Below are 13236 nucleotides of genomic sequence, written 5' to 3'. Positions count from 1 at the left end.
TTAACATCACAGTGTTCTCTACGTAAAACAATTCCTGTTTTCATTACCAAGCTTATGGAGAGGGTGTTGACGTCCTCCCTTTGTGTTTCAGGAACACATGTTTGGCCTGCAGAGCAGCTTATTGGATAGTGGTCATCATATGTGCTGCTTTCTGTGCTCACAACGAGAACCTTCTGTAGGTTCAGATAATTGGGAATTGTATTCGAACCAAGACAAAAGAGAGAGCACAATTCACAAAATGGAATAACTGGAAAAAAAAATCCTATCACTGTTATGTGAGAGATGCACTGGATACAGGAATCATGATTTATTAAGCACTGTAGCTTGATTTTAATTCTTTTCAAGAAAACCTGGGGTCATTTTCCTTATTGTAAGCATGGAAAAGATCAAATCCACCACAAAACCATTTTTAAAATTTATTATTGTCTTGTTTTATTAAATATTAACTTGACACTTGAACAAATGTCCTTCATATATTCCAGAAAAAATATATGGGCCACCTTCTACCATGTCACACTTAAATGACTCTGGATTTATGCCTTTAATTGAGAGCAGAATTTACTTGCACAAGCGCTCTATAATGTGCAAGAGTGTGTACTGTGTATGGAGTCTGATTCTGACCCTGCAGTGACATAGTTCCACTGAATATAGTGGAGTTATTTCTGATTTACATCTGTGTAAACAATGTTAGAATTGGACTCAAGTTGTGATATGTGTACTGTATATAAATATAGTATATAAAAGTGGGTGTTTTTCTACTAAAAAATATGCATTAAAGTTTTTTGCTGTGAACAGTGTGCATATTAAAAGAGTGCATATTTTAACATAAACTAATTATCCCAGTGTTAATTTAATGTTAGATTCCCCCGTTTGCATTATGAAAGTATAGTCCATTTATTCATGTTGAGTCTGTGAAAACCATTTACCAAGTAGTCACATAGTTTATACTGACAGGTGCCATGGAAAGCTATGAAAAGAGGTGTGCATACTAGGTCAGCGCTGCCTAACCTTTTGGCTCCATGAGCTGGATGAGTGGTGCAAGGTCAGTCTGGGCCTGATCTGGCAGGCAGAGCTGGCCCACTGCATGATCCCAGCCCTATGCGCTGTATTGGGTCCTGGCCCTGCATGCCAGATTGTGCCCATGGTCCTGGCCCGTTGCACTGGGCTGTGTCATCTTGCCTGCCTGGCTTAGAAATTAGGCAGTGGGACAGCGGTAGCATTGTTAATTGCCAGTTTTTCCCCCACTGCCAAATTTCCAGACTGTGCGGAGACCCTGAGCAGGATGACATAGCTTTATGGGCTGGTTAAGAGTAAGTAATTGTAAATAGGTTCTCAGGCAAGCTGACGGTAGGTGCAGTGCCAGAGAGTGGTTTTGCTATATTGGACATCAGTAGGTTTGGGGCTTTTAGCCAGAATCCAAGATTTGTCCTTTGGGTAACTGCATAGAGAGGGAAGCTGTCTGCTTCCCATCTTTTTCTTCCTCAAGACAATTCCAGCGGCTTCCAGTAGGATTCTGATGAAAGAATTTGCCTGAGATGGGTTACAAAAATTCCTTACTCTCTTCTGGTAAATGACTTGGATCCAGTAAAGCTAACTTTTGCATGGCTTTGCCCATTCTTTATACCAGCTGGAAATTTAATGGTGATGAAATTGGTTGCTGCCTCTAATCAGGATGGGTTTTGATTCAGATTCCTTTTATAAAGAGCAAGCATTGTTTTGCATTTAGCCTATTCTAATAAATGATCACACCAATGTTTTGTTATTTATTATGCTTTTTCAGGGAGCTGTGGCGTACAAACTCTGTATCACCCTTGTATCTCTCCTTTTGTTCTTGACACTTACCAAGAGCTTCCCTGTTACATACATCATTGATAACCAGTTTATCAATAAAACATCCTTCATGTCAAGACTTGGTTACCTGTATGTTGTTACACAAGCATCGAAGCCAAAGTATTACTTTGCATGGACCTTGGGTAAGGATGACTGTATGATTTATTATGTGTCCAACTAAGTGCATTCATAAATATTGGTGTTATGAAATAGGATATTTTCAATTTAGGCCCCAATCCTAAAATGTACAATGGGTAAGGGCTCGCAAGCCTTCACCCACAGTCCCACAGAAGTTTAATGAACTCCTCTGGGGGTGCTGTAGCCCACCTGTTTTGTACCAGTTGCAGACTGGAAAAGATTTGAGGTGCTGTGAGGCTGTTGACTGTCAGTCTCAATAAGGACACTGTTACACAGTGTAGGACAGAAGTCTGAGTTGCTGTTAAAGCTGTTGCAGTTTGTTTTCACATGTTCCCGTGTAGCTTCACTGAAGTCCAAGGAGGAAGATTTGCTCCTTACCCCCAGAAAATGATATATTTATATATTTTTTAAAATTGAAATATAATTCCAAAATAAAGGGAGAGAAGAGAGAAGAATTTAAAAAATGAAAAGAAAAAGCAGCAGGAGAACATATAAAGAAAAGGAAGGACAGTGAAGAGAGGTGAAAGGAGGGAACTTGGGAGGGGAAGGGAGAGTGACGCCACAGCTTAAAGCCATGGGGGTTGATCGGAGGTTTCTAAAAAGTTTAGCCAAATCTTTTCAAGTGTCTGAAACTCCTCTGTTTAGGTCAGCCAGATTGATGAAACCACTTCCTTTTGCTTTCTTGTTTATACCAACATTACTCTCAATGTTATACTTTAGAAGAAAAGATATAGCATCTATGTCTGGACTCTATACCATAGTTTTAATCTTGCTTCCCCTTCTTCCCCTTGACTTGAGATGGGGGTATAACTCAGAAACAGTACAACTCTCAGGTACCAGAATGCTGTGCCAGCATAAAGCTTTTCTATATTAGAATAACTGCATCCATACTAAAAGTTGTAGCTCGCCCCCAAAGCTGACATAATTAGACTGTTACGGAATCTGTATGTAAACCAGGTTTTGCTTAATCACCCTTGCTTGTGCCCCTCTTCCTCACAATTCTGCACAATCATTTATATGGTGGAAGAGGATGCAGGCTATCAGTAGAAACAGTGATGGCCAGGAATAGGCATGACTTGCAGCCTTGATGTCCCCACCACAAATGCATGCACTTGGTACAGAGCAGTCATGGGGCAGAAAATGTCCTCTCTGTTCTGCTCCACAGTGGAATTAAAGAGACTCTCTGGAGTGCATAGGGTGGAGAATAGCACTGCGAGCTGTTCAGCCATGGACTTTTTCTCCAGTCAATTTTTGCAAAATTCTATTCTTCTACTGACCTGGGCTAAGTGAATAAAGTTTAGTTGTTACATTATCATCATCTGCTACCAAAGCAATGTGTAGCCAGAAGCCTTGGCTGATAGTAAATGTTGATAACAATTTTTCAGGACCATATTCATCGTACTGCTTTTTTTTCTTCTTCTTAAGAGAACATTCAACAAGATGGAAAATAAAGTAATAGTGAAGGAAATATTAGGAGCAAACAGTAGCAGCTAGAGAATATCAGAACATTCATGCAAACCTTGAGTGACCTACATCAAGGCTTTTTACATTATTTAAAAACACAAGGTTTTGCAGAACTCAGTTTCTTAATTGTTTTGAGCAACACTGGAGCCTGATGAAATGAAGAGATTTTAATACAGTCTAGTTACGGTGAGGAAGATGAGTCATTAGGGTTAGGCTTGGGATCGGGACACAGGAGACCTGCATTCTGGTTTGAGCTGTGCTTCAGGTCATGCCTACACTGCTCTCTGAGGTGTAATGTAGGTACACCTGTGCTAGTTATAAGTGAACTAGCTCAAGTGGAGTGTGCAGTGGAGACATACCTTATGTGTCATGTGTAAGTTGGGAGAAATTGCTTGTGATTTTTTTCAGAAAGTTGAGGACTAGTCTATTGGTATTTATGCAGACCAATGTTTACTATATGTCAGATGTATAAATTGGGTATTTAAATCAATTTGTACATCTACAGAGATCCCTGAAGAAAATGTGTACAGGCTGAACTTGAACCTTCTGAAAATTATACCCTAATCATTGCTGCAGCTGAATTCTATTACATATAAAAGTTGTGGTTGGGGAGAGGGGCATAATATCTCCAACCAGTGGTTTGCAGCTAAATTATTTAATTAAGGGGAGACTCTCTGAGTGTGTCGCCACAAGTGGGGAACGTGCATTTCCCCAGGGATAGATGGCACATATTTGTGCCGCTGTTAGTTGCTCCTGGGCACACCTCTGAACATGTGTGGCAAATTGCCCTGGGTTGGGTAGGGGAGGCTGGGGCCAGTACCTGGATTGGCCCCAGTAGTCTTCCCTGGGGGCCTCCCAGGGTTGCAGTGGTGGTGATCTGGGTGCACAGAGCCTGGCTGGCAGCCAGAGTGTGGCTTTGGCCAGCCAGGCTCCAGATATGGGCAGCATGCACTGCAGCCACATGCGTCGTGTCACTTTTTTGGCACTTTTATTTTGACATCAGGATCTCCTGGTATCAAAAAACCCTGCCATGCTGCTAATTAGGAGTGTGGCAAACACATGCATGTGTGGTGCACAGTTTGTGGAACCATAGATGGGTTTGTGGCATGCAAAGCGCACGTGTGCACTCATGGGGATGCACCCTGAGAGTCCCGTGTGTGATATTTTATGGGTATAAACCAATGTCATTTTAGGAATGGGGTCATCTGTGCTGGGTTGTGTCCCAGCACAGATGGTTTGCTTCATTGGTAGGAATCTAGTTAATTTGTGGTTTTGTGATTTTCATGAAAAGTGAAAAAAGGCCATTTCTGCGATCACTGTGAAAGCTGGCATTCCCTGTGATTTTGAATGGCATTGCCAAAAAAAAAAAAACTTATTAAAAATAAAATGCTGGCTCCCTAGTGGGAGTAATTGGCATGAAGAGGAACAGTTAAAATGGCAGCTACCCCTTCTCCCTTTGCCACTGATTGGTCAAGAGGGCTACCTTTTGTGTGGCCCTCCCCTTCTCTGCAAATCAGCAGGTAAGGGTGGGGTCACATGAAGGGCAGCCATCCCAGCCAATCAGTGGTGAGGGGTGGGAGCTGGAGCCCCTTGGCCAATCAGCTAGTGGGTGGGAGGCGCTCACTACAAAAAGACTGTGAAAATGATGCCAGGCACTGTGAGGGACCTGTAATTTTTACTTTGCCTCTGTGCGTTTTAAGTAGATCCCTATTTATTGGTGCTTAAAGACATTGTCTGGATCTGTTGTCCTGCAGGGTCCTGCGCCTGCTGGGACTTCAGGGGCTCAATTCTGTGGAACAGCAGCCTCGGTGCCATTTCCTAATCTGGGGCATACGTCTGAAAGTGGGGGTGTCCATGGATCATGCACACCATGGGATTCGTGCAGCACGCATTTAGCAAGTGGATGTCCTCCCTTAAAGCATCACAAACTGACAATCTTGGATTGCAGCAACATTTTTGGGCGTTTGGGGCAGGACAGGGGGCTTAGGATGTTTGTTTGCTCATAACTTGTCCTTCCATAAAAATTTTGGACATTGATTGCACCCTAAGTATAAAATATTTTTATTATTTCCCTGCTACTTTAAAAAAATATATTCTGCTTAAGTAATGTAAATACATTGGCTACAAAGGACCAACTCTCAGGATCGTAATAAAGTCTAATTTATTTTACGGGATGTGAAGTTACCAATAAAATCATAAATGCAAACTTTTAGTTATATGGGGTACTGGCCACCCTAACACACTCTTTCTCGCATGCACGCACGCGCACGCAATTGCTGCAATAGTGGTGTAGCACTGATGTTGGTTTATACCTATCCGGGGCATTGGAGTCTGCTGTCAATGGTCAGCTTCCTCCAAAGTAATGTCTTCTCCAGAAGGGGGTCACCTGCTTGTCCTTCTGCCTTGGTAGGTCAGGTGCTGGATGAGAGGGCACCAATGAGGCTCATGCTTCAGCCTCTTATCCATTTCTGGCAGATTTTGTGATCCCCCAGCATCATCTTGGCTGCCCAATCCGGAGGTTTCTGTCTCACGTGGGTCTTGAGTAGTGCATGACAGCTATCAGTTAGTCACTGGGGGTTTCACGCAATGGTGCAGTTTTGGGAGTCCACTCTTGACTTGATTGACTCAATGGCTGTGTCATTGCAGGTTCCAGGTGGTTTGATTAGCTTAAAATGCCTCATAGAGTAGAGCTGTAACAGTGTAAAGATAAGTTCCTTTGGCTAGGCTATTGTCAGTTAACAGCCAGAGGCTCTTGCTTTGCCATTCAATCACCTACTGACTCATACATACTCACATTCACTCAGGGGACCAGCCCAATACAACAATACAATTCCAGTGATTACAATTCCAATGCATTCTTATAATAACAGTTTTAGTAATACAAGGTATGACTTGCTCTAAAGAATACATTTGTTAAAAGTTGAAAGGTATAAAACATAAAACACAGGATGCCAGGGCAAGGATGAGACAGATGAAATATAAAAATGCAGTGTGAGAAATATATAAAACTGCAGTGTGAGGTAGTGAGGATCAAAGGCTACTGGGGATAGTAAGTGAGTTAGGTTAGATGCAGTCACATAGACTGATTTTTAGCATAAAACTTTAGACAGATACGGGAAGTTTACTTTGGGAAATAGGTCTTAATCAAAGGGGGAATGTGTTCACCAGGATATATTTAGAGTCATGCTTTCCATGCACCTTGGCTTTTCTTGTCTCTTACAGGCTTTGCTTTGAAGTGGATATTTTAGTTCTTTTGTTTTCTTCAGTGACACTTAGCTCAATTGATATGTAGATGTAGTTTGTAGGTTTCTCCTACAGAAAGCCACTTCAGCTTTCTGGCTTGCTCCAAGCCTTGCCACACCCATGCAATGGATGTGCTAGGTCTTTGCCAATACTTAGAAGGAAAAAGAAATGTGCAAAAGGGGAGGGGTGGGGGGCAGGCAAGAAGGGGCATCTGTTGTATCAGTACCCAGAAGGGGAGTGTACAAAGGGGGCTCCCTGTTACAAATAGACATTTATTTTTTAATAAAAGCCTGTAGATGATAATAGCTTTATTGAAATGCAGGCACAACAGGGGAATGATTGAAGCCAAACCAAAAACTATCAGTGACATTTTTAAAAGGGTCAAGAAAACATTTCAATTTAAGTTTTCTGGAAACTGCTCAGAAGCCTTTAGCACTGGTGTACCTAAATTTTCCTCTGACAGAATCTAAATTTTGGTCCTGAACTGTCTAATAATGTCCTGTTTTGTTTTAAATAACAGTAGCCATGAAGACTATATTGCTGTTTGGATGTGGACTAAAAGAAAAGGGTTTATGCATGTACCTCTTACAAAGGCAAATATTAGAATAACTCTGGTATCCCAGCAAAGCAGCAGGCACGTTAGAACCTTGATGTCTGTTTAATAATGCTCCAAATTTGGATCTTCGGACAGTTCTTGTTAAGTAACAATTTGAATAAGAGTTTGTATTTTTCCCTTGAATATGGATACTAGGATTCCCAGAGGTTTGGCTAAAAAAAGAAGCCTTCCCTTCAACAGTAATGACAGGTAACAGCAGGTCCTAAGTGGGGCTACTGATATCAGCTACTGGGTTTCCGTTTCAGCTTGTAGCAGGTTGCATGAAAAGCACAGCTAAAATCTTCATGTAATCTGCAGGGATATGCAGAAATTAGATAGGAAAGAGTGGTGTGGTGGAAGGAAGATGGCATAGGTATAGGAGAAAGGGCAGGATGAAATCTTTAAGGTAGAGGCAGTGGTGACCAAAAACTACTGAGGTGACCAAAAAACTGCTGAGAGGAGAGAGAGACCCAAAAATTTTCAGAAGGAAATGGGCAGACAGGGCTATGCAAAAGGAAGAAGCACATGGGTTAATTTTTCAGGTGCAGGAACAAGTTTTGAATTACCATATTTACTTGAATACAAGATGACCTTGAATGTACATTGAGCCCTGGTTTAATTAGAGTCTACACACAGAAAATGTATAAGTTTATTACAGTTTTTCATGTATGGAATCCAGTTATTGGTGGATCATCTTCAATTTGTCCCCCCCTTCCCACTTACCTCCCATTGTGCCTACCCCACCCTGTGTTCTCAGGTTGCCTCAATTCCCTCTTCCACTGTTTTCCCCCTCCCTGTATCTCTTCTGCCACCCAGAGTCTCAGGTTCCTGCCCCGCTTCCTGCCATCTCCGCTCCCTTCCCTCAAAGTCTCCCCGCCCTGCCTGCCATTACCTTTGCTCTACACCAGCATGCTCCATTACTGCTGCAGTCTAGGGGGGCAAGAGACGCAGAGCATGGCTGCAGCTCACCTTGTGGCAGCAGCATGGAACTGGCACTTTTGTTCCATAGCAGCAATGGACTAGGCTGCCTTGTGCTTGATTGTAAAACGAGGGGCTCGCCCCCCATGTTAAATCTTGTCTTCTAATCGAGTAAATATGGTAATTTGTAGAGTTAATTGGATTGGTAGCCAAAATGACTTCAAAATAGAACTCTTTATTCTGTATGTCCATGTTGGGGGCAATTTCTTAAGAGACCACACTGAAATTAAACTATTGAGAGAATCTGAGCCTGCACATTGCTCAGGATTTTGTGTATAGACACTATAACCAATGGCTGGTAGGTAGAGGAACTTACCTGTGGAAGTGAAGAGGGACACCATAGGAAGAGGTAAAAAAGGGAGCATGAGCCTTCAGAGTAAGGCCGTGATTACCTCCGGTGAAAAAATGAGATGGAATAAAATGACTGGCATTGGTATGTGTGGGATAGAAGGGGCTTTGGGATAACAAATCAGAGAGGTAGTTTATTTAGTGGGAATTCGATTACTACCCACAGCTTGACAGGTAGAATTAGATTACTACCCACAGCTTGCTAGGTTTTTAGTTAACTAAAAATGCATTATTTAATGGAGAAAAGTCATTTGGACTTGTAGTGTTTCTAAACTTTGGAATGATTTCCTAAATTATTTTTTGGGAAAGCATGTTCTGCCTAGTGGTGGCAGGGTCGTCTATTATCTGTGTTACAGATCCAAACAATAAAACAGCATGACTTTTCCCCCTTTTTAGATCAGCTGTCTGTGACATGGTACGGGGTATTATATAAGTGTCTAAAAAGTGCAGATAAGCAGTTCCTGTTTTCAGAAAAGAATAGTCAGGCTATTGTGCGAGAGCCACACTGTACAATTCCTCCAGACTGATGAAAAGACAGAAAATTCAAGCTGTTACTGTGTTAGCATTAAACAATGGAACTTAGCTGAAGACTTGACTCGTTCTTGTTAATAAAAATCATTTAGAACCAAATTCAGTCAGCCAAAAAGTGGAGTAGATTTGCATTGAAGAAGGGGGCTAAAATACTTCTCCCTCTTAAATCAATGAAAAAGAACTCCTACTGGGAATTCTTAAGATCAGGAATTCACCAGTAGTTTGAGGACTGGAAACTGGGGATTTTTTTGTCACTTGGTAGTATTATGCTGCATCGAAACCACTTCTGTTTCAGGGTTAACATTAATATTAGACACTAGCAAACAGATTTTGTCCACCTTCACATAGAATAAGGTAATGCAACTTTGTGGGGACTAACGTTTCACAGGGGGATAATAAGGAGTTTTTAATGATGGTAGTAGCAGTAGTCTGCTCCTGTGTGCATATGTGCATATTAAGCATAGTCTTTGGATACCTGACAACTTGCCACTGTGGTTTTCAGCTGTGTGGAATAGGGGACTTCTTTTGTAAACAGCCAAAGAAGCCCCTTCCTCCAATTAGTTATTTATTGGATTTGAGGCTGGAACCAAAGCAGTGCTGCTCTGCAGAGGGGATTTGATCAGGTGGTAGTGGGGAGCTGGTTCTTTGTTGTGTGTGGTACAGCCTTCAAGGGAATTTCTTCACTTCGGCGTGGAGTGGAAAGATTTACTACTCTACTATTTTTCAGAGATGCATTTGTAAACATGGGCTGGATCCAGACGTTCAGGCATGTGTGGTTTGTGGTGCTGCAAACCTCTTTGCAGCGCCTAAAACTGCATAAGTTGCACATTAATAAGTGCTTGGTGGTGGGCACAAATGCAGAGACGGGGGAGCAGGCTGCTGTGGAGCCCCTGTGCTGAGGCACCCTGCACCCCAGCCAGCCACTTCCTGGTTGGCTGGGGTGCAGGGTGCCTCAGGGCAAGGGGAGCAGGCAGCCCTGGGTTGGCTGCTCCTCTGTCTCCTCATGCCTCATCTTGGGGCTTCACTGTGGATCCCCCAGCTGAGGCACATGAAGCCCCTGCACTGAGGCACATGGAGATGGAAGCAGCCAGCCCAGGGCTGCCTTCTCTCCCATCTCCATGTGCCATTCCCGAGCTGGCTGGGGCATGGTCCCACAGTGCACGGGATGGCTAGCTGCTGCTGAGGCACTCTGTGCCCCAGCCAGCACCCCCTGAAGCACATGGAGCACCAGGACAATGTGTCCTGCTGCAAAGCACACGGGCAGGGGCATGCACTGGGACGCAAGGTAGCAGCACATATTTGTGCCACTACTATTTGTGTTGCTGTAAAGGCATGCCCCTGCTTGTGTAGACCTGGCCATGGAGGCTGCTCCAGCCATTGGGTTGGCATGGTGATTTCTCCACAATCTTGGGAAAGAAAATTTTTCACCTCCAATTGTTGCCCCTAGGATTCCTTTTACCAGAGACCCCCAAGGATTGACATGGCCCCTTGTCCAATTTGGTATCAAGTGAACTTTTAATATTAACCCCTCGGCTTATTACAAGTATTCTTCCTTGCAATATGACCTGGCAAGCAGTTCCTTCAGGCGTTGCAGCAGCGACCTTCGGTGGTACCAGCCTTAGATCCTCTGCTGGGTGTGTAGGATGTTAGTTTCTGGATGCCTCGTTATTCAGACAAGAAGTCCAAGGCTGCTCCTGTCTCCCCAGGGTGGCAACACAGAACACACACGTGTTCCTTTTTTGTCCATCACTTTTGCAATTTATCTCATCCCAAATTGTCCAATCCCCTGGCTCTGTGCCAAGCAGTCCTTATGGTGCACCAATCCTCTGGCACTGTGCTAGCCACATTTCTTATAGGGAAACTGCTGTCACTTGCTTGCCCAGTGCCCGGTCACAGCACTCGCATCTCCCAGTGCCACAGAAGTCGCTCTGTTCAATTTTGTTGCTTAGCTCTGGGAAGGCCTGGACTATAGCTAAAAGCCTTGGCATAACTCAGTTTGCCTGCTACAGGTTGGCATGGTGATTTCTCCACAATCTTGGGCAAGAAAATTTTTCAGCCTCCTCCCAGAGATAATTCACACACAGGACCCTGGGTGTGAATATTAAGATTTAGGCCTGTAGTACTGTGTTGCAGCAAGCCAAAAGTCCAGAGGTGGTCATTTATTTATTTATTTTACATAATTCTTCCAGCAATGGTAAGCACTTATAACTGGTCCAGTGGCAGAATATTACTTCCTTTTTTTTCTTCTCCTGCAAAATGAATGTAGTATCAAATAGGGTTGTTTCTGAATTGGCAGAAACAGAAGTCAAGACTTGGAAGCATTTGTTTCCATCATTTAAGTCCAACTTATACATAAAGTGGAACGTTTCAGGGAAAGTTCCCGATTGGAAAGGGCTCCTTATTTTTCTGGTTAGCTATGCCTTTTGGAGTCCATCTCTAAGGCTGCACTCTGAGGGTTTGCCCTGAATGTATGCTTCTACTCTCATAAAAGAGAGCGAGGATGGTCTTGGATCCCATAAATAAAATGCTGACATCAGTTAATTTAAAAATAAAAAGTAAAAGAAAATCTCAGCTTCAGTTTTTCTTGATCAGACTTGTATTTTTTAATAGAACTAAAGGGAAAAAATCTGACTTTGCTGTCATATTTTTTCTTTCCAGTACTTTTAGGCTTGGCTGTGTTTAGGGATTTAAAGTTAAGGAGTCTGTCCTCTTTTTCTTTGTGAACACAGATAAAAGTACTTTGGGCAGGGGTTGTTTAAAAGTAGGATCCTTGGAGTTCAGTGACTAGGGGAGTCCCAGATCAGGCTTGAGAAAGGAACTATCGTGATGGACTCCTGGGAGAAGAGGACAGAGAAAGAACGGCAATAATGATGAACAATGAATCCTCTAGTGGGAGTGCAGTGTAAGCAAGCAGTCTGGGATGGTGTCCAATCTGATATTAGCCAAGCCTTCATTTTTTTCACTGGGAGTTATTTACCCTTGCAAATTCAAGTTTGTATATCTCCACATTTGATTTCTAGGGACAGCCAGGATAGGAAGCTAATAAGGCACTCGCATTGTGAAATTAACACAAAGCTGTGTACCTGGGTGTCCAAAAAAACTGCAATTAAAAAAATCATACTTATTGGAGACCTGGCTCAAAGCCATTGCAATTTTTCCTCCTTTAATTAAAGGAAAATACTGTGGTCTTTTAGGTGCCATTTTGTGTTAAATGTAAATGCATTTTAATGATAATCATGGAATATGTGAATTCTAATTTTACAATAGTTAGAAAAGCTATTTCTGTTAAATGTCCTTTGCTAGATTATTTTTTCCCCATCTCAGGAATAATATAGTTCTCTCTCCTTCCAAGAGGAACATGCATCCTTCTTTACAGCGATGGCCTTAACACTGATGACGTTAAAGATGGATTGTGTTGATTTCTGAATGAGACTCAGCCACTTTTTTCTTGGTTTTTTTGTTGTTGTTTGAGCACTGTCCTTGTGTTTACTGCCAGACTACTCTCTAAGAAACGCAGCTCCTTCCACAATTTAATTCTGCCAGTTTTCCTTTAAATATTGCAGCAGATGCAGTCAACAATGCAGCTGGCTATGGGTTCAATGGTGTTGATAAGAGAGGCAATTTTCGTTGGGATCTGCTGTCCAACTTAAATATCTGGAATATTGAGGTGAGTTAACAGAAATAAAATCTTGGTATAATTATGAAGAGAAAACCAAGCAATGAAGGAAAACTGCCTGTTAAAGTGCTGTCCCTATAACTTAGACTGTTTTTGTATTTTATCTTCTAAACAGAAAAAATGCATTCATCATGTACATAAAGGTTGCAAATAGTTTATAAAGAGTTAATAAATTATTAATGGATATTTAATAAATGATGAATCCATTACTGTAATTGTGGTTGAGTTCAGTAGGTCATAGATGGTCTACAGTGGTGGCCACCTATAGCAGGGGTTTTCACTTTTTTTGGTGGTGTATTCCTGGTGGTCAGTCAGGAAGCGGAGAGTCCTGGTCGACGAGCGGGGGGTGGGCCCCAGCAGCCAGTCAAGAAGTGAACCTGGAAGTGCCAGTGGTGAAAGCGGAAGTGCTGGTGGCTTCTCTGTGCTGCTGCCA

General features: G+C 42.5%; 1 protein-coding gene across 3 annotated transcripts in view; it reads left to right on the top strand.

Moving 5' to 3' along the window:
- The window catches only part of MBOAT1 (membrane bound O-acyltransferase domain containing 1), a 113626-nt gene that overhangs the window by 79373 nt on the left and 21017 nt on the right, over window positions 1-13236 (top strand). For all 3 annotated transcript variants that reach the window (XM_019523402.1, XM_019523396.1, XM_019523386.1), the window contains 2 exons: window positions 1781-1973; window positions 12691-12794. In XM_019523402.1, the coding sequence (XP_019378947.1) occupies window positions 1781-1973; window positions 12691-12794 (297 nt within the window). The remainder of the gene's footprint in view (window positions 1-1780; window positions 1974-12690; window positions 12795-13236) is intronic.

Source organism: Gavialis gangeticus, unplaced genomic scaffold, assembly GCF_001723915.1.
Source record: "Gavialis gangeticus isolate Ggan-Ray unplaced genomic scaffold, GavGan_comp1, whole genome shotgun sequence".
Lineage (NCBI taxonomy): Eukaryota > Metazoa > Chordata > Crocodylia > Gavialidae > Gavialis > Gavialis gangeticus.
The sequence above is the reverse complement of the archived record's forward strand: the minus strand, read 5'-3'. Positions and strand labels throughout refer to the sequence as shown.